This window comes from Perognathus longimembris, chromosome 9 (genome assembly GCF_023159225.1).
Source record: "Perognathus longimembris pacificus isolate PPM17 chromosome 9, ASM2315922v1, whole genome shotgun sequence".
Classification (NCBI taxonomy): Eukaryota; Metazoa; Chordata; class Mammalia; order Rodentia; family Heteromyidae; genus Perognathus; species Perognathus longimembris.
Genome location: NC_063169.1, coordinates 40860500 through 40879155, shown reverse-complemented (window position 1 = coordinate 40879155; position 18656 = coordinate 40860500). Strand labels below are relative to the sequence as shown.

General features: G+C 35.8%; 1 protein-coding gene across 2 annotated transcripts in view; it reads left to right on the top strand.

Moving 5' to 3' along the window:
* Man1a1 (mannosidase alpha class 1A member 1) overlaps positions 1-18656 on the top strand; it is a 165574-nt gene that overhangs the window by 49460 nt on the left and 97458 nt on the right. For both annotated transcript variants that reach the window (XM_048353993.1, XM_048353994.1), the window contains exon 5: positions 7891-7971. In XM_048353993.1, coding sequence (XP_048209950.1) covers positions 7891-7971 — 81 coding nt within the window. The remainder of the gene's footprint in view (positions 1-7890; positions 7972-18656) is intronic.

Genomic DNA, 18656 nt, shown 5'->3' with positions numbered 1-18656 from the left:
GCAAAATATTCAATTTATGTCACTTGAAAGTATCAAGTAAATGCTTTTCATTGGTTTACACTGTCATTAACTAAATTCATTTTCTTTTCATGAAAGCATAACAAGTTGATTGATTTTGCATATTTTGTAGCACAAAGTTCAAATGGCTTTAATAACTGGCTTAATAAATCACTGAGATAATGTGCTTCTCAGAGTAGGAACAAAACCTACATTGATGGAGCTCTTTGTTCATTGGTAGGGTGGAGGCTCATAAGTGTTGAAGAAAACTTTAAGAATAGCTTCTGCAGGTAAATTTTTTCTTATTCGTGCTTACAGATTATTCATTCACTCATTATTTCCAAAGTGCCTCCTAAGGACTGGGTACTTACTTAGTGGAGCTTCTAGATGTTAACTAGAGCTGGGTTATCTAAAGAAGAAAGGATGAGATAACTCAATGGCCATCTGATAATACTAGTTATGTTAATTCTTGTGATGGTAATACATAGTAAGTGGTATTTTCCCCCATTTGTAGATGCAGATGTGTTTCATTTTTCCAAGATTATGCAAGAAAGAGGTGTGGTTTGAACACGATCTGGCTAACTCAACTACCCTGATTTTGGAAAGGAATTACAAAGTGTTGAGAAATAATGTGGGCAGCCTGAGCATTTGAGTCCTCTGAAGTTAGGCATGTAATCTTACTATCATAGAGTTCATTAAAGGTTATTTGTTACATATTCAATAATGCTTGTGAAATGTAAGAGAGGTTATCTACGTTATCCTACTTCTTTTTTTTTTTCAAATTTTTATTATCAAACTGATGTACAGAGAGGTTACAGTTTCATGCGTTAGGCATTGGATACATTTCTTGTACTGTAACTGAGGATAGTCTATTCACTGGGAAGGCATGCGGACATGGCACAGAGGGACGTGTGCTATATCATATTTTAGTTAGAAATAATCTGCATTGACAGAGGTCATCCATCTGTTTTTACCTAACCTACCTCTAGAACATATTCATACTGCCTCATGCTACAGGAAGATCATTATCATAAGAACAAATGACTGAGAGTTTGCATGTAGATATTTCTTAAATCAGTTGTGAGTAGCTGGTGCCTTAAAAAAATGATACTATATACTTAAGCCCTACAGAAAAAGTACTGAAAACTGTCTTCATCAACAAATTTTATAGTATGCTTAGAACATTCCTCCAGATAACAGTTTCTCCTATGAGCTCTGTAAATGCGATATTAAAACCATTTTTAACATGAGCTCTTGACTACAGAGGTAAAGTACTGACTTGGTAAGGAAGGCAAGGCTTGGAGAAGAAAAAAGGATAGATGGTTAGCTAGCTGCTAACACTAACTAGCAGCATGTTGAACTGAGCTTCATCTAGTATCTGGGTTGTAACGATTATCATATGGTTTGTATAATAGAGCACTGGCAGCAAAAGGTTACTTTCTGCTTTTTTAACTAAAAGACCTAGATTGTGGCTTATCCAGTAGGAATGCACCATACTTTTCATTTGGTAGTCCTTGTCTGAAAGATGTTAATTTGACTTCAAGAAGCAAGTGTGTGGATCTTCTCACATGCCTGAATGTCTACTTGGTTTGGATCTAGAATTCTATGACATGAAAAAAAGTACTGGGTGCCAGTTGCTCATGCCTGTAATCCTAGCTACTCAGGAGGCTGAGAACTGAGGATCTCGGTTCAAAGCCAACCCAGACAGGAGAGTCCATGAGGCTCTTATCTCTAATAACCAGCAGAAAACCGCAAGTGGCACTGTGGTTCAAGTGGTAGAGTACTAGCTTTGAGGTGAAGAGCTCACAGGGACAGCACCTAGGCCCAGAGTTTAAGCTCTACTACTGACAGAAAATAAAAAAGTGACTTTTGTCTTAGCATTACTCCTGGAAAAGGTCTGATTTAGAGCAACATCACATCCCAGTGGGTACAGAAATTGAGTATAATTATTCTGTTGAATGATGTATTCAATATTTTGTATTACTAAAGAATATTTGCCATAAGAGAGCTGTTTTCTCTCATTATGATTAGTGGAAGATTATTCTATGTTTATGACTAGTGGTAGCTTAGGCGGCTACTTGAGAGACTTTCTGGACCTGCATAGTGAAACCAGCCTAAGCATGGACAAGATGACCTTTTGCCTACCATGGTGGCCCAGAGAACTAGAAGAGATTTACCAAGTTATTTAATCATAAAACTAAAAGCCACTAGAATGTTTACACTGAGTCACAATGTGAAATATTATAAGTTAATCTGTTAAAAGGACAGATTATGGGGCTGGGAATATGGCCTAGTGATAGAGTGCTTGCTTTGTATATATGAAGCTCTGGGTTCGATTCCTCAACACTACATATATAGAAAAAGCCCGAAAAGCACTCAAGTGGTAGAGTGCTAGCCTTGAGCAAAAGAAAAAAAAAAAAGCCAGGGACAGTGCTCAGGCCCTGCGTTCAAGCCCCGGGATTCGCAAAAAAAAAGGACAGATTACTTGTTGTCCTTAAAGTGTTAATACATGGGCTGGGAATATGGCCTAGTGGCAAGAGTGCTTGCCTCCTACACATGAGGCTCTCGGTTCGATTCTCCAGCACCACATATATGGAAAACGGCCAGAAGGGGCGCTGTGGCTCAGGTGGCAGAGTGCTAGCCTTGAGTGGGAAGAAGCCAGGGATGGTGCTCAGGCCCTGAGTCCAAGGCCCAGGACTGACAAAAAAAAAAAAAAAAAAAAAAAAAGTGTTAATCCATAATACAATACCCAGTTTGAAGTATACAAATAAAGCCTGTGTTAATCCTAAACACAGGCAAGTCTTAGACAGTTCCTGTCTTGAAGCAGTGGCTTCAAAGTCTCATGCTGTTTTCAGCGTACTTCTCAGTAAGGTTAAGAATAGTTTTCATGGATATTATAAGCAGTGGAGCATTGTTAGTGAACATAGTTATGACATGGGATTGTAATGAGACAGGTGCTAATAATACAAAACACAGTCATCACATTGATATGTAGTGGGGCAACCCTTATCAAGTCTTGCTTGTTTCTCCTGTCTGATAACATACTCAGAATCCTAGGCTTATGGATCACTGCCTAGGGTTAGGCCCAAGAAAAAGTAAAGAATAATTTCTGATTTTATTATACTTTCAATTCACCCTGGAAACCAATGATCAGGATAGAATTTAAATATTTCTGGAAAGTTCTTCTTTAGGATCTCTTTTTCAAGTCACGCAGCTATATTGTGCTATATAGAATCATCACATATAACAAAGCACTTAGAAGGCAGAGGCAGGAGGACGGACCGTTTGATTATATTGCTAGATCTAGACCAGCCTGGACTACTTAGTGAGACTCAAAATCAAGGAAAAACAAGCAAAAAAATATGACAAATAGCATTTTTAAGACAAGTCTTATTTTAAATAACTACACTAAGACTTGAAGTTCCAAATAAACAAATGATCTGTTCAGTGTCTCAGCAGTTCCTCAACAAAAGGAAACCAGCTGATTTTTCTGCCAAACCTCTCTTACTCTCCTGGTGAGGCCTGTTGTTTTGCTTACTTGGGTCTTTCAAAACTATTTTGATCAGTAGAAGAAGTTTCTCTTGAGTTGTTTGAAATACTGTTTCATCTAATGGGAGAAAGTTGGTCTGCTAGGCACTTGTATTGAAGCAGATTTTGAAGTGTTTGCTTTTCTGTCTCTATCAGGGCGAGAGTCCTCATGTCCATGAGCTCACAATAAGCTAATAGGGACACCGACTATTTATAAATTTGTACTTTATTCCATTTTAGATGTCTTTATTACTTTAATCTCATGCTTTAGCATATTTGTATCATTTGTATATTTGCATATTTGTATCATTCATATATTTTAGGTAGGGATTTAGCCAGAAATTTGCAACTTGCACTGGTAATGTTCAATCACAGGTGCATGTAGTTTAATCCAAAGCTTGAATCTAATCTAAAATGACACTCAGACTATACTAGAAAGTCACACATAATTTGGGGCATATTCCTGTAATGTGATCTGAGAGGTTTAAAGGGCAAGTTAATTTCACTTTAAGACAAACACTGTAAAATTCTCTATTAGACTAAACTGCCCCAAATTTGAGTATTACAGGCTGCTTCATGTACATGCTGGCTTCTCCCTCTCAATTCCTTCTCATATTGTTAGAAAAACTAAGTGAAAAACTTTAGGACCCCTTTTAAAAAATCGCATGAATAATAATAGAGAAATGTAGTCTTTAAAATTTTAACCCAATTATTTTAATGGAGATTGAGCCAAAGTTTATAAAGATAGACCAAAACCTTCATATTATAGAAGGTTGTTTTCTTAAGCCCAGCAATGGCATAAATAATATCAAGCCCCAAAGAAGTTAATGTGATTACTACACTCAAAAGACATACATTTTTGGCAGTACTGGGGATGGAACTCAACCCCTTTTGCTCTACTATTTGGGCTATTACCCCACTCCTTTGTTTTCAGGTATGTTTTCCTACTTGTGCCCTGGCAAGCCACAAGTTCAGTCCTCCTTCCTACCTCTGTCTCCAGAGTAACGTGGATTACAGTCATGTTCCACCATGTTTTTTAAGATAAGGCCTCACAAATATTTGTACCTCAGCTCTCCTCGAACTACATTCCTCCTGTCTCTACCTCCTGAGTTGCTAGAACTTCTGAAGTTTATCACCACACTGGGTCCCTCAAAAGAAAAATTTTAGCTATTGGGAAACATGACCCCCATGAGGATCATAGATGAATGAATATTCTGGTTTAAAGTTTGTGGTGGAATGTTATACTTCTCTGGTTTGCAGTAACGCCACAGAAGGTGGACTTGAGTTTAATTAGGCTGTGCTAATACACAGTGTTAATGTATCTGTTAAGTACCTTCCTGTTTCCAGATATTGTGCCTAGTACTTGACATTCAGCATCTCATAGTCCTTATTTGTAGTAAGGACTCACAGTAAGGAATGCTTGTTCCTTTTTATTAATAAGAGCAAGGCTCAGAGAATTAGTAAGTACTTAGAATTCACATTAAAGAAATTGCTGCACCAGCCTTCCATCTCAGATCTTTCAAGTTGCAGATACGGGGGTGATTATATTATGCAAACCAGTTTGTTACAGTAAGAGAGTTCTGATCTTCTTAGAACTTTCTAGCCAATGGCCTATAAGGAATGACCTGCAGTGTCCAAAGTTTAATCCTCTGCTCTAAAACATAATATAGCCTAGAATATTAAAAGAGTTCCAGTTCAAGTTTCTAAATAATTTAGGTTTGCAAAAAAGGAATGAGAAAGAATTCTATGCTGGTAATTCAAATGTAGTTCTGAGAAGGTGGTGACTAGTAAGAATTACTGATGGTGGTGTTGTGACATTCCTGATTGAAGCTTTTAAAAACAAGGACACTGCAATCACTGGGAACTTGTGTGAATCATTAACAAGCCAGATTGGCTTTCTACTCTGGCTCTATAGACTATTAGATCCATGAAATTAAAAAGTCATAGTAACTGACCTTGAACATAGCACCTTGCAAGGTTATCTTTCAATATCACAGACAAAGCAAGATAAATAGAATTTAGGTTCTAGAATACACATGGAGCAGGATCAATATAGCTGATTGAATAACTGCATCCTGTAGGTGACTGATGCCTAGCTAAGCATATTTCTGATAGCATTTTGTGTGGTTCTGTCCTCTACCTTGTGATAATTTTTATCAGATGTGTATAGAGGACTCAGATTATCTAAAATTTTATAGGAGAAAGGGAGAATGCATATATAATTAACCCATGGCCAAAATAAGAATAGAAAAATCATCTGAACAAGCTTTAATAAGCAGATATATGGGGAACTGTTCTTAAGCTTAGAAACTAAAAAGAGACAAGTAAAAAGTGAGAGGAATATGTTGAGGATTTAAATGCATTAGATTTTTATTATTAGACATTATTATCTTTTAGAATAAGAAGTATAGTTGTGTGAACCACACTAAATGAGTACATTCTCTTTGCCTTTTTTTTTATCAGTACCTTTGTACTAAAGCTATTACCAATATTTGTATAATCCTTGTTTAGAGTGATATACTTCAGAAATGAATTATACCTCCACAAAGTACTTTTGATTAAAGTGTATTAGGTATATGTGCCAAAATTTGAAGTACAGTTAAACAAACATACCACATAATCTTGTTTTGATGTTTTCAACCTAATCTTGAACCAGTACTTTTCTTTCTGAACTTGTTTTCCTGTGCTTTCTTTTGCAGGAAATGTTTCACAATTTTTTATTTATGCAATTGCTTAGATTTAATTATTGGCTCCTTATGACTTTTTAGAGAGAACATGTTGGAATCAAGTAATTGAATCTCTTTTTTTCTGGTAATTTTTTCACCATTAAAATGTAGAAAATATTACCAAGGTCTGGGAATATGGCCTAGTAGTAGAGTGCTTGCTTCCTATACATGAAGCCCTGGGTTTGATTCCTCAGCACCACATATATAGAAAAAGCCAGAAGTGGCGCTGTGGCTCAAGTGGTAGAGTGTTAGCCTTGAGCAAAAAGAAACCAGGGACAGTGCTCAGGCCCTGAGTTCAAGCCCCAGAAAATGTGAGGACCTGGGTGGTCTTCACTGTTACAGCTCTGATACCTGGGACAGGACTTGATTGGAACAGAGTACTTGTAAAATGTTTAAAAAACATTTGTAAAAGGAGAATGATATTTTAGATAATTTGACTTTCATATGCTAGGTACTAATTCCATGTGTTATACTTTGCTTTTAGCCCTCATAATTATCAGTGGATGGTTTGACTTTATTCAAGAGTGACCATTACTGAGTAGGTCCAGAGAACATGCAAAAAACAACAGTAACTAAGATTGGAGTGTACCTACCTGATACCCACTGTTAGTAGTGCTAATTATTTAACAACCAAACATAGGAAAGGTAGACTTAGTAATCAAATACTGTAAAAGAATTAAAGTATTGATCATAATTACTAATTATTTGCCACAGTTTTTAAACTGGTGATGAAGAGGCATGGTGAAGTATAATAGGAGCCAGTATAGCCAAGTCCTGAATCAGTCATCAGAATACTCAAGTTCAAATCCTGATTCTGCCACTTAATATTTGTCTGACCTCCAAGTGACATTAACCACTATAAGTTTGTTTCTCCATCTGTAAAATGAGCTGAGACTAATAATTCATAAGAACAGTATGAGGGAGTAAAAGACATAGTCATATAAAGAGGTTAGCACTGAATTGGGTACATTATAAATAACATTAAAAGCAAGCTATTACTGATAGAAGAACTGTTTTAATAAGACATGGGATATACCATCATCATCATCATCATCATCATCATCATCATCATCATCATTCATCATCATCATATTAATGGAAAGGCAAAATGTCCTCAGAAAGGATAACCATTCTAATCCACTGGCCGAACATTAGAAAGCAGTACTAGAACTCAAGTTCCCAACTTGGACTCTATTTGCATTCTATCAGTGTTTTCTTAGCATAATATGAAAAGATTGCTAGACTAGGGTTGAACTACCAGCAACAGTACAGCCTGATTGTCCTTTCAGAAAGAAAAAGCAGGCAAATGAATAAAATGAAGAATACAAAATAGGGGGGAAATGCGTGGTCTTGTTGCCTATGTGCATAGAATGCCCAACGCTGTACCTGCTGTTGAATACCAGAGAGAAGAGCTTTATATTACAAATACCCTGTGACTTTTTATTTTAAAAATCAAATATATTTTATCTGCTTCAGTATATTTTGACACCATTCACAGGGAGAATTTCAGTTAGATAGATATAGATAGGCATATAAGATTTCAACAGGCTTTAAATATTTAGTGCAGCTTCCAGTGGTGATAGTTCAGTGCATCATATGCTGGCATTATGTTTGAGCCTCTTTTGTTCTGTTTCCATAGAATGCTGAGATTTCTGTTTTCGAAGTGAACATACGCTTTGTTGGTGGACTTCTCTCAGCCTACTATCTGTCTGGAGAAGAGGTAAGAGGAGAAGTTGACTAAATATGTAAATTATAAAGTGTCTCCAAATTACACTCTTGTGTAAGATAGGCCTTTTGTGGCATATATTTAGAAGGAACTGGTTACATTATTCATAGGTTAATGGACTTGTAGCTTACGTTGGGTTTTGCACAGGAGGTTCTAGTGACATGCCCAAGCTGGAAAGTGTGGAGGTCCATATTGTGGTTTTTGTGTGTGTGTGTGTGTGTGTGTGTGTGTGTGTGTGTGTGTGTGTGTGTTTAAGCCACAAGAATTTATTTTTTTTTCAAATTTTTATTATCAAACTGATGTACAAAGAGGTTACAGTTTCATACGTTAGGCATTGGATACATTTCTTTTTTTTCTTTTTCTTTTTTTTTTTTGCCAGTCCTGGGCCTTGGACTCAGGGCCTGAGCACTGTCCCTGGCTTCTTCCCGCTCAAGGCTAGCACTCTGCCACTTGAGCCACAGCGCCGCTTCTGGCCGTTTTCTGTATATGTGGTGCTGGGGAATCGAACCTAGGGCCTCGTGTATCCGAGGCAGGCACTCTTGCCGCTAGGCTATATCCCCAGCCCCTGGATACATTTCTTGTACTGTTTGTTACCTTGTCCCTCATACCCCCCTCCCTCCTCCCCCTTTCCCTCCCCCCCCCCCCCCCGAGGTCCATATTGTTAGGGGTGTTAAATAATGCTTTTCACAAAACCTGGCTCAGTTATGGCATGAGTATTAGTGAATATAGCTGTGAGTTATGTATGTCTATGGGCAAATTAAAGAGATTTGATATGGCAATAGGCTTTTGGATGGTTTCTTCATTTTAAACATTATTTTAATGTTCACATAATGTTAGTGTGATAAAAAACTTTCAAAATCAAGTATGGAAAATAAAATATAAAAGTACAGTACTTTATGGCACAGTTCTCTACAGGTGGTATTCCTATCTAAAATACTTTGTTCTCTTCCTAAGACGAGGCCTAATTCATTATCTGCTGCATGAAGCAGAGTAGGAATTGTTAATTTAGGTATCTTTTACTGGTAGATTAAGAAAGTATTTTTGTGTCATAATCATAAAGGGCACTGATATATATTTTTTAAAGAGTTTGGACAACTTTATGAGTCACTGAAATGTACCTCACCTTTAATATTGACACTGTTTAAAGTTGATGTCAAGGAAAAACTGTCATGTATTTCAAATGCATGGCAGTCAGATTTATGTTAGGCTCAGCATCATGTCTAGTGGCAGAGTAGATCTTAGCTGATATAGTATTTCTGGCTTCAAACAGATTTAAGCCAGGTAATAAATGTTTAATGAGAAAAGATGTTTGACTTTGTTCCTGTCTCTCATATACTTTCCTAATCACAACAAAATGTCCTTCATAATCTTATATTTTCTCAACTTACATTTTATGGTGCCATGTATCTTTTCAAAATATATACATGGCTTCAGTATTCCCCTATGTCATCCTGTCTTAAGCATTTTATTCTGTTCTTTATTATGAATTCTGTCACCTTGGAGACAGGGTAATTGGACCTTTGCTACGTTATGCTTCTTCCTCACTTTTTTCAGTTTCCTCAGTCCCAAATAACTTGGTTCAATTCTAAACAAACAGCATTCCTAGTCATTAAGCCAAAGTCTATATTTTTAAAAGTCATGCTTAAAATTAATATTATTCTAATTTCTCCCTTTAAAGTATTTGTTTGTGAGCATCCTTTGTCTCAATGCTGTCATTTTTACATGACTTGCTAGGATTACCTTGGTTTGAATTTTCTTCATAATTTATGTGTAGGTGAGACATTTGGAGGAAATATGGTCTACATCCTTTTGTGTCTGAGCACTATTAGGACCAGGACACACAAAACAAAATAAATATGCATTTCTTCTAAATATGCATCATGTTTAATTAGTCAAGTTCCTTTTTTGCTTGTAATGTTTTAAGTTTATATACATGTATGTGTTTCTATTTAGTTGCATGCTTATTGGTATATCTTTGTATGCTTCCCAAATATAATGCTCATAGACACTATATTTGATCTACAGTCAGAATAATCTGCCTGATTCCTTGTGAGAGACTTTTAGTCTCCCATTTAATGACAAGTAATTCTGTATTTAACTAGATTTAACAAAAAATAGTGAAGAACATATAAAATGCACCACTTATGATGCTTGTCTGTATCACTGTGTAAAAATTGTTTTGTTGTAAATTAAATATATTTTAAATGAGTTATTTATTATTTGGTTCTCTGTGTTTCTGTAGGGTACATTTTAACTTTAGTTCATAAGAATTCATATTTTAGTATGTTTTTTCTTGAGGATAACCTCAATGTGAGAGTTTGTATTATCTCCATTATTCCTATATTTTGAATAATATAGATATAATCAGTCAATAAATTCAGCCAATAAGTATTTATCCTCCAAAATTGGGCCCCCAAATGAGAGATAATTCGTAGTAGATTGGTTTAACACTATCTCCTGCCTCTTTCTCTGATACTTCATCACTAACAAGAGCTTCATTTCTCCAATGCATTTGGGAGAATTGGCTTTCAGGAATGTGATCAGGGAACATGATTTTACCCAAGGTCTGTGTTTCAGTTATTTGTTTTGATTCAAAATGAAAATATAACCAGTTGTTTAATAGAAAAAAACAACTTGGCCAGAGTATTAATAACTTGGTTTCAGATAGTAAGGTTCTCTAACACACACTAACATAGAGCAAAGAATTTACTGAGATAATCTACAAAAATTCATCTTCCTAAATTACCTCACAGAAAAGCTACTCAACTGACATAATTTAGCACTGTGATTTCATCACTGAGGCTCAGGAGTATTTTAAGAAGATCTTATAAATCATCATCTCAAGCATTTAAATCCACACTGATATCATCTTCGAATTCAGAAATTTATATTGCAGAAACAGAGGAAGTAGCACCCTGAGATCTGCTGCTTCAGGAAGTTGCAACAAGAAACACAGAAAAAGAATCAAGAATGCCAGCGGAATTCTAACCTATCAAAAGAATCATAGAAACATGAAATGACTGCAGTTAGCTTTGATTACAGACATATATTCAAAAATGTAAAATGTCTGAGCTCAGTTAAAATATTTTGTAGAACCATTAAAATCCCGGGCTCCAACATTTTCAGTCTATATAAGAAATTCAAACCAACACAGAATTACCAATATATTCTATAGAGATAAGAGGAATACTAAATAGGTATGATCAGCATTAGGAATAGCCGATAACATTGCATTGTTTATAATAAGCCCAAAGGGAATGAAAATTCTTACTGTAGACAGTAAATATAGAAGTTTCTAGAATATCATTACCCAAATAAGATGTACTCACTAGTTGTTTTTTTTTTTGATATGGTAGGATAAATCTGTATCTCTTTGAGTACCAAGAGGATATATTCTATGTTTTTTCTTAGAAATCCCCAATGCATGGAGAAGGAAACTAATTTAATTGTATTTATCCTTGCACTTTCCACATTTAATTAACTATAACTTTCCTATTTTTTAACTGCAACATCTACCAGCACTGAGTTGAAATTTCTCCCAGAACAAATTTGGGGAAAAGCGGTATGGAGATTCCTCAGAAGGCTAAGCATAGAGCTCCCCTATGACCCAGCAGCCCCACTTTTGGGCATCTACCCAAAAGACCACAAACAAGAATACACTAAAGCCACCAGCACAACAATGTTCATCGCAGCACAATTTGTCATAGCTAGAATTTGGAACCAACCCAGATGCCCCTCAGTAGACGAATGGATCAGGAAAATGTGCTACATATACACAATGGAATTTTATGCCTCTATCAGAAAGAATGACATTGCCCCATTCATAAGGAAATGGAAGGACTTGGAAAAAATTATACTAAGTGAAGTGAGCCAGACCCAAAGAAACATGGTCGCTATCTATGGTCTCCTCATAGGGAATAATTAGCACAGGTTTAGGCAAGTCACAGCAGAGGATCACAAGAGCCCAATAGCTATACCCTTATGAACACAAAAGATGATGCTAAGTGAAATGAACTCCATGTTATGGAAACAACTGTTATATCACTGTTGTAATTACTTTCAACATGTGATGTGAAACCGTAGCTTCTATTGTTGATGATCCTCTTGTATCCCCTTTCTGTGGTTGTACCTGCACTATCTCAGTATCTTATCTGAGTACATTGGAAACCGTGTATACAGGTATTAGAACTAGGAAACTGAAAGGGAATACCAAAATCGAGAGACACAGGGTAAAAAAGACAAACGATTACAAAAGCAATACTTGCAAAACTGTTTAGTGTAAATCTACTGAACAACTCATGGGGGGGAAAGGGAAAGGGGGAGGGGGGAGGGGGGAATGAGGGAGGAGGTAACAAACAGTACAAGAAATGTATCCAAAGCCTAACGTATGAAACTGTAACTGCTTTGTATATCAGTTTGACAATTAAAAAAAAAAACAAAACTGCCAAAAACAAAATTTCAAAGTTGTATTGCATAATAAAATCAATTAAAAAAATTAAAAAAAAAGAGTAACCAAAGCAAAAATAGTGTTAAATATGCAAGTAGAAATGAGTAAAATAAACTTAGGACATAGCAAGAAAGAGTTAATATGAATATACCATGTGATATGAAAGGGAATTTAATAGAACACAATGATATTAATTCTCAGAATCAGGGAGAAGACTGAAGAATCATCTGGAACAACAACAACAACAACAACAAATCTCAGGTTGCCATAGATGATCTGTGTAGTTTGACTAACCACCTGAAATATCATAGAATTAGCAAGCGCAGACTTTTTCTTCTATTCTTGTATAATTTAAAATGTTCAATGTCCCTAAGGGCTGAAAAAGAAGATATGATAGAAAGATAGGGTAGAAGGATATGGTAGAATCTTCCACAAGTATGGGTTTTAGTATCTCATAAAGATTGAATATAGGGGAGCTTAAAAATTCCTGGATGGGGGGCTGGGGATATAGCCTAGTGGCAAGAGTGCCTGCCTCGGATACACGAGGCCCTAGGTTCGATTCCCCAGCACCACATATACAGAAAACGGCCAGAAGCGGCGCTGTGGCTCAAGTGGCAGAGTGCTAGCCTTGAGCGGGAAGAAGCCAGGGACAGTGCTCAGGCTCTGAGTCCAAGGCCCAGGACTGGCAAAAAAAAAAAAATTAAGGCCTGGTAAAAATAATGAGAATAGATGTTTTGAAGCTAAAATAAGATGTAAGCATACTATGTACAGTGAATAATAAGAATTGCAGAGGAAGACAGCTTACGGTAGTTTATTCCTATAATCCTAGCTACTTGAGAGACTGCAATTAGGAAGATTGCAGTTCCTGATCAACCCATCAAAAGCACTTCTCTGAGATTTCATCTCTATGGAAGAAACTGGGTGCGGTGATACACATCTGTCATGCTAAATATAGTCAGAAATGAAAAATAAGAGGATCACCATCCAGACTGGTTCCTGGACAAGAAGTGAGACTCTATTTCAAAATTAACCAGTGCTAAAGAGGACTGGGGTCATGGCTTAGCCTCGCAAGTGCAAGCCCTGAGACCAAACCCCAGTACTGCCACAGGCAAGCACTGTGAAACTAGAAGATTCCATGCAACACTTAAAAGTGCTTTAACTGACACAGTAAATTAAAAGATCACAAAGTATTTAATACTTTAAGTGAACATTCTGCTTGTATAATTATTTGAACTGGAAAAACAACCAGCTTCCTGGAAGAGAAACTGATTGAATTCACAATTTGCCTTCATTGAAGAAAAAATGGGGGGTATAGGCGGAGAAGAAACACCAAAAATGGATTCTTTCAATAAATTAGTGCCTACACTAGCCCCTAAAAATCCTCCACTGTTACAAGCACTAGTAGAAAAGATGGCAGAGGAAAACTTGTTAAAAGAAAAAAGAAGCTAATATCACCAAATTACCAAAAATACGGCTACTGTGGAGGAGAGTGAGGATGAGAGATTAGGAGGGGAGAGATTAAGAAAACAAGATAAGAATGTAGGTTTTGTGATTTTTTTATTTTTTTTTTTTTTGCTTTTCATAGCAGAAATCAGACATAATGTGTCTCGGGGTTACAAATAAGTTTATGTAAGTTTGTTTAGTGGTACATAACCATAAAATTATTCAGAAGTTTCCTGGAAAATTAGAATCTTTGATGTTATTATCTTTCAGACTTAAACACAATCCTCTACAAGAAGAGGCATCTTCTAAACCATGCCTCTCCTCCCTCATTCTGAAGAATGAAAGAAAAAATGGGGGCCGGGGGAGTAGAAGAAGAAAGAAGGGAAGGAAGGGAAGTGAGGAGGGAAGGAGAGGGGAGGAGGAGGAGAAACAAAAGGAAGATGACTTACCAAAAAACAACCATACAAACAAAGCATAGAAAAGCAGTGAATAAAGAAGTTGGGGAGAAAAAAAGTTGTAGAAAAGATTAGCACATAACAATGCATTCTGCCAGCTTGATAATCACATAAACTTTAGACGGAAAAGTAACTTCAGGTTTTCTAGTGACAATGGAAAGAATGGTAGAAAATTAACAGCAATTTGACTTCTCTATTTTTATGAATATGAAAATTGGATAATATAAAGTTATCCATATACAGTATTACCTATGTTTATACTAAATGCTTGATTAAATAAAGAACTATTTTTTACAAATAAAAGAATTCCAAAAATCTAATTGAATCCACCCACTCCCAAATCCTGTCTAGATTGTAAAAAATGCCTCAGATTTATTCTGTTCTCTCAGATATATGGAAATTATTTTCATTATGCTTAACAGTAGATTTAATGTGGAAAACATGGATATCAACAAAAGGCATAATTGTAAAAAAAGTGATAGAATTTTTTTAAAAGCCATAATACCCTAAAGTCAAAATATAATGTGTTAGTCATATGCAACAAAATAATCATAGAAATTTATGCAATGGAGCTAAATGGGGGAGTGACAGTGGTATAATAAAGTGAAAATATTAGGTCACCAAAGTTTTCTTGTACTGGAGATTGTTAGAATTTTTACTGAAAATCAAGATAAAACATTAGAAATATATACAGATGTAAAATGGTAAAACCATATGAAAATTTAAATGTGATCTCTTAAATGAAAGGTAACTAAAGGAATGATAATTATATAAATATTACAATAGGTTATATTTTAATGTATGTTATGATATGTTACTTTAATATTATAATACAAAATAATTATACAGTGTGTACATTATGCTATAATATAAACATGAAGATATTTAGCCATCAACTAAAATATAACTATCACAGTAAGTTTTGTGGAAAGCAGATTATATGCAGATAAATATGTAGCTTTAAAGATCTCTATTAAGAATATACATGTTTGTAATATATCTATGTATCTAATCTATTAACCTAAGCCTAAATTTTATTAATGTAGAAAAAACTAAAGAAAAGAGGAATATAATAAAAAATAAGACCATGGATTGTGAAATGAAAAAAGAGCTGTACTTGGAAAATGTACTGTCTTTCTCATCAACATCTTTATTGACATATCTTCTGTCAAAGATTAAGAACCCCATTATTTCTCTATTAGGAGGCCGAAAGTTTTCATGAGGAAAGTTTGAGTGCCCCTTACAGGAAGATTCCCACAACTTTTTGTGTTTCTGTGGCATCCTAACCTGGACAAAGCTTGATGGGACTGGACAGATTGGGCTGCAATACGGATAAAGTAATAGTAGATGTGCCTACAGACACAGTCACAATTTGGGAAAAGTCATGACCTCTTCACCAGATTTCAGCTGAAAGTTACCTATATGTCAGACATTGTTTTTGATCTTGAAGCACACCTAAGGATAAAACTCTCCTAATCCCTAACTTGTAAAGCTTCTGTTTTAATGAAGAAATAAAACTCATAAACGAGATAACAAACGGCTCTGTAAGAACAACCAAGTCTTATTTTGTTTTGAATAAGGCAGGACAATAAAACAGAAAACTGTGTTAGAGGTGTACATCAGAACTGATTGGCTTTTGTACTTTTAGCATCTTCTCTCTTCAGTTACTTCTTCTGTTTGACAATCACAGAAGATGAGATCATGCTGCTGTCTTCTTAGGAACCATTTCTCATATCAGTGACCATGGAAGTTGAGTCTTTCTGATGCCTTTCACAAATTCCTTGTACATTGGCCTCACCCCACCTTTTGTGGGTTTTTTTTACCTTACAGTCAATACCTTCCTTTTTCACTGTAGTAATTAATCTCTGCCCCCCCCAGATACACCAATCATATCTATGAGCATGCAAATCTGTTTACCTACAGTGATTTTTGCCCCTTTCTTTCCATATCCTGCACCCTACATACCGCATAACTGCCCAGAGCTACCTCCTGCCAGCCAGGGAGAGCCAAGCACTCCCTTTCCTGCATGCACTGATTATACTACTATCACAGTTGATTGTTTACAGTCGGTGAATCATCTTATTCCCTCTATGTCTTTTCCCTAGTAAAATGTATACAACTCAAAATTGAAGATTAAATTTCCACTACTTTGTGTCTTTTCCTTCGCATAGTATGGCTCACAGTAGAAAATATTTACTGAATGATGACTGACTGAACTCTTCATTTGCTTTTCTGTGACCTTACTGGAATCCCAACAAAATATTTCCAATGATGTTTAAAGTAAAATCTGTATGTTAATAGCATGAATAAGCAACTGGCCTGGGAGGCTTGGGATGATTAGAGGATAAAAAGGAAGGAATATAAGATTTTTAAAAACATGTATTGTCTCTAGCTATCCCCAAATCCTCCGTGACTCCACCTGCCTTCCACCTTCCAGCCCACACCCAAATCAGCAGCCCCCCAATCTCTCCTTTTTATCTGTTCTATGCATGTTGGTTCTCTGAAGGAGATTAGTTTTCAAAACCAGTGAGCTGGAGACTCTATCTAAATGAAATCATTATTAAATATAATAGGTCATTTATGGTGAACCTTTTAAATTGAATTGACATTGTTGGGGCATTTTCTGAAATTACAAACCTAGAAGGAAATTATTTTTAAAAGTAAACATGAAAGAATATTCCATGTATTTTCTTTCACATGAGAAAAACCATCCAGCTAAAACTTTCTAAACCACTTCATGACACATTTATGATCATTTTTTGGAATGAACAATTTTAATTATGTTTATTAGATGATGTTATTGTTTGTTTATATTATCTTGTGTTATATATTTAACACAATTATTGTGGACATGTTTAAATTTATCCTTTTCTGTCTCTTTAATATTAATTTATGTTTGGTATTCTTGTTAAAAGAAAAAAAAAGCTAGTATTTATTTTCATTTAAGAAGTTTTAGTGTTTAGTAAGACATATTCCAAAAACAGTAATTTTGTTTATATTCATAATTAAATTTTCATGTTTGTTAAGCTACAACTGTGATGCATTGAATATTCCATTATGATTGCTAAATTTATTTTGTACTTTAAAAGGGACATGACATAGCTAGAATCTGGAAACAACCCAGATGCCCCTCATTAGACGAATGGATCAGGAAAATGTGGTACATATACACAATGGAATTTTATGCCTCTATCAGAAAGAATGACATTGCCCCATTTGTAAGGAAATGGAAGGACTTGGAAAAAATTATACTAAGTGAAGTGAGCCAGACCCAAAGAAACATGGACTGTATGGTCTCCTTTATTGGGAATAATTAGCACAGGTTTAGGCAAGTCACAGCAGAGGATCACAAGAGCCCAATAGCTATACCCTTATGATCACATAAGATGATGCTAAGTGAAATGAACTCCATGTTATAGAAACGATTGTTATATCACAGTTGTAACTACTTTCAACGTCCCATGTGTATCTGTAGCTTCTACTATTGATGATGTTCTTATGTCACCTTCCTGTGGTTGTATCTACACCATCTCTGTAATCTTATCTGAGTATATTGGAAACCGTCTATACTGGTATTAGAACTAGGAAATTGAAAGGGAATACCAAAATTGAGAGACACAGGGTAAAAAAAAGACAAACAACTACAAAAGCAATACTTGCAAAACTGTTTGGTGTAAGTGAACTGAACACCTCATGGGGGGAAAGGGAAAGGGGGAGGAGGGGGGAAATGAGGGAGGAGGTAACAAACAGTACAAGAAATGTATCCAATGCCTAACTATGAAACTGTAACCTCTCTGTACATCAGTTTGATAATAAAAATTTGGAAAAAAAAATAAAAGGGACATGACAGTATATGGAATTGACTCACATACGTCTTGGTTAAAATGAAATGCCCCAAAATGAATTAAAGAAACCAAACCTAATTTTTTTTGTTTTTATTTTTTTGGCCAGCCTTGGGCCTTGGACTCAGGGCCTGAGCACTGTCCCTGGCTTCCTTTTGCTCAAGGCTAGCACTCTGCCACTTGAGCCACAGCGCCACTTCTGGCCATTTTCTGTATATGTGGTGCTGGGGAATCGAACCCAGGGCCTCATGTATACGAGGCAAGCTCTCTTGCCACTAGGCCATATCCCCAGCCCCCCAAACCTATTCTTAATTGAAGGTTTTTCATATCTGCCTGCCTCTACATAAACTTCTATTTTATGTTGATAATTACTTTCAAAAATCACATGCCTTTATGAACACATAAGACCATGCTAAATTAAATGAACTCCATGTTATGGAAACCACTGTTATATCACTGTTGTAATTACTTTCAAGATGCGATGTGAAACCG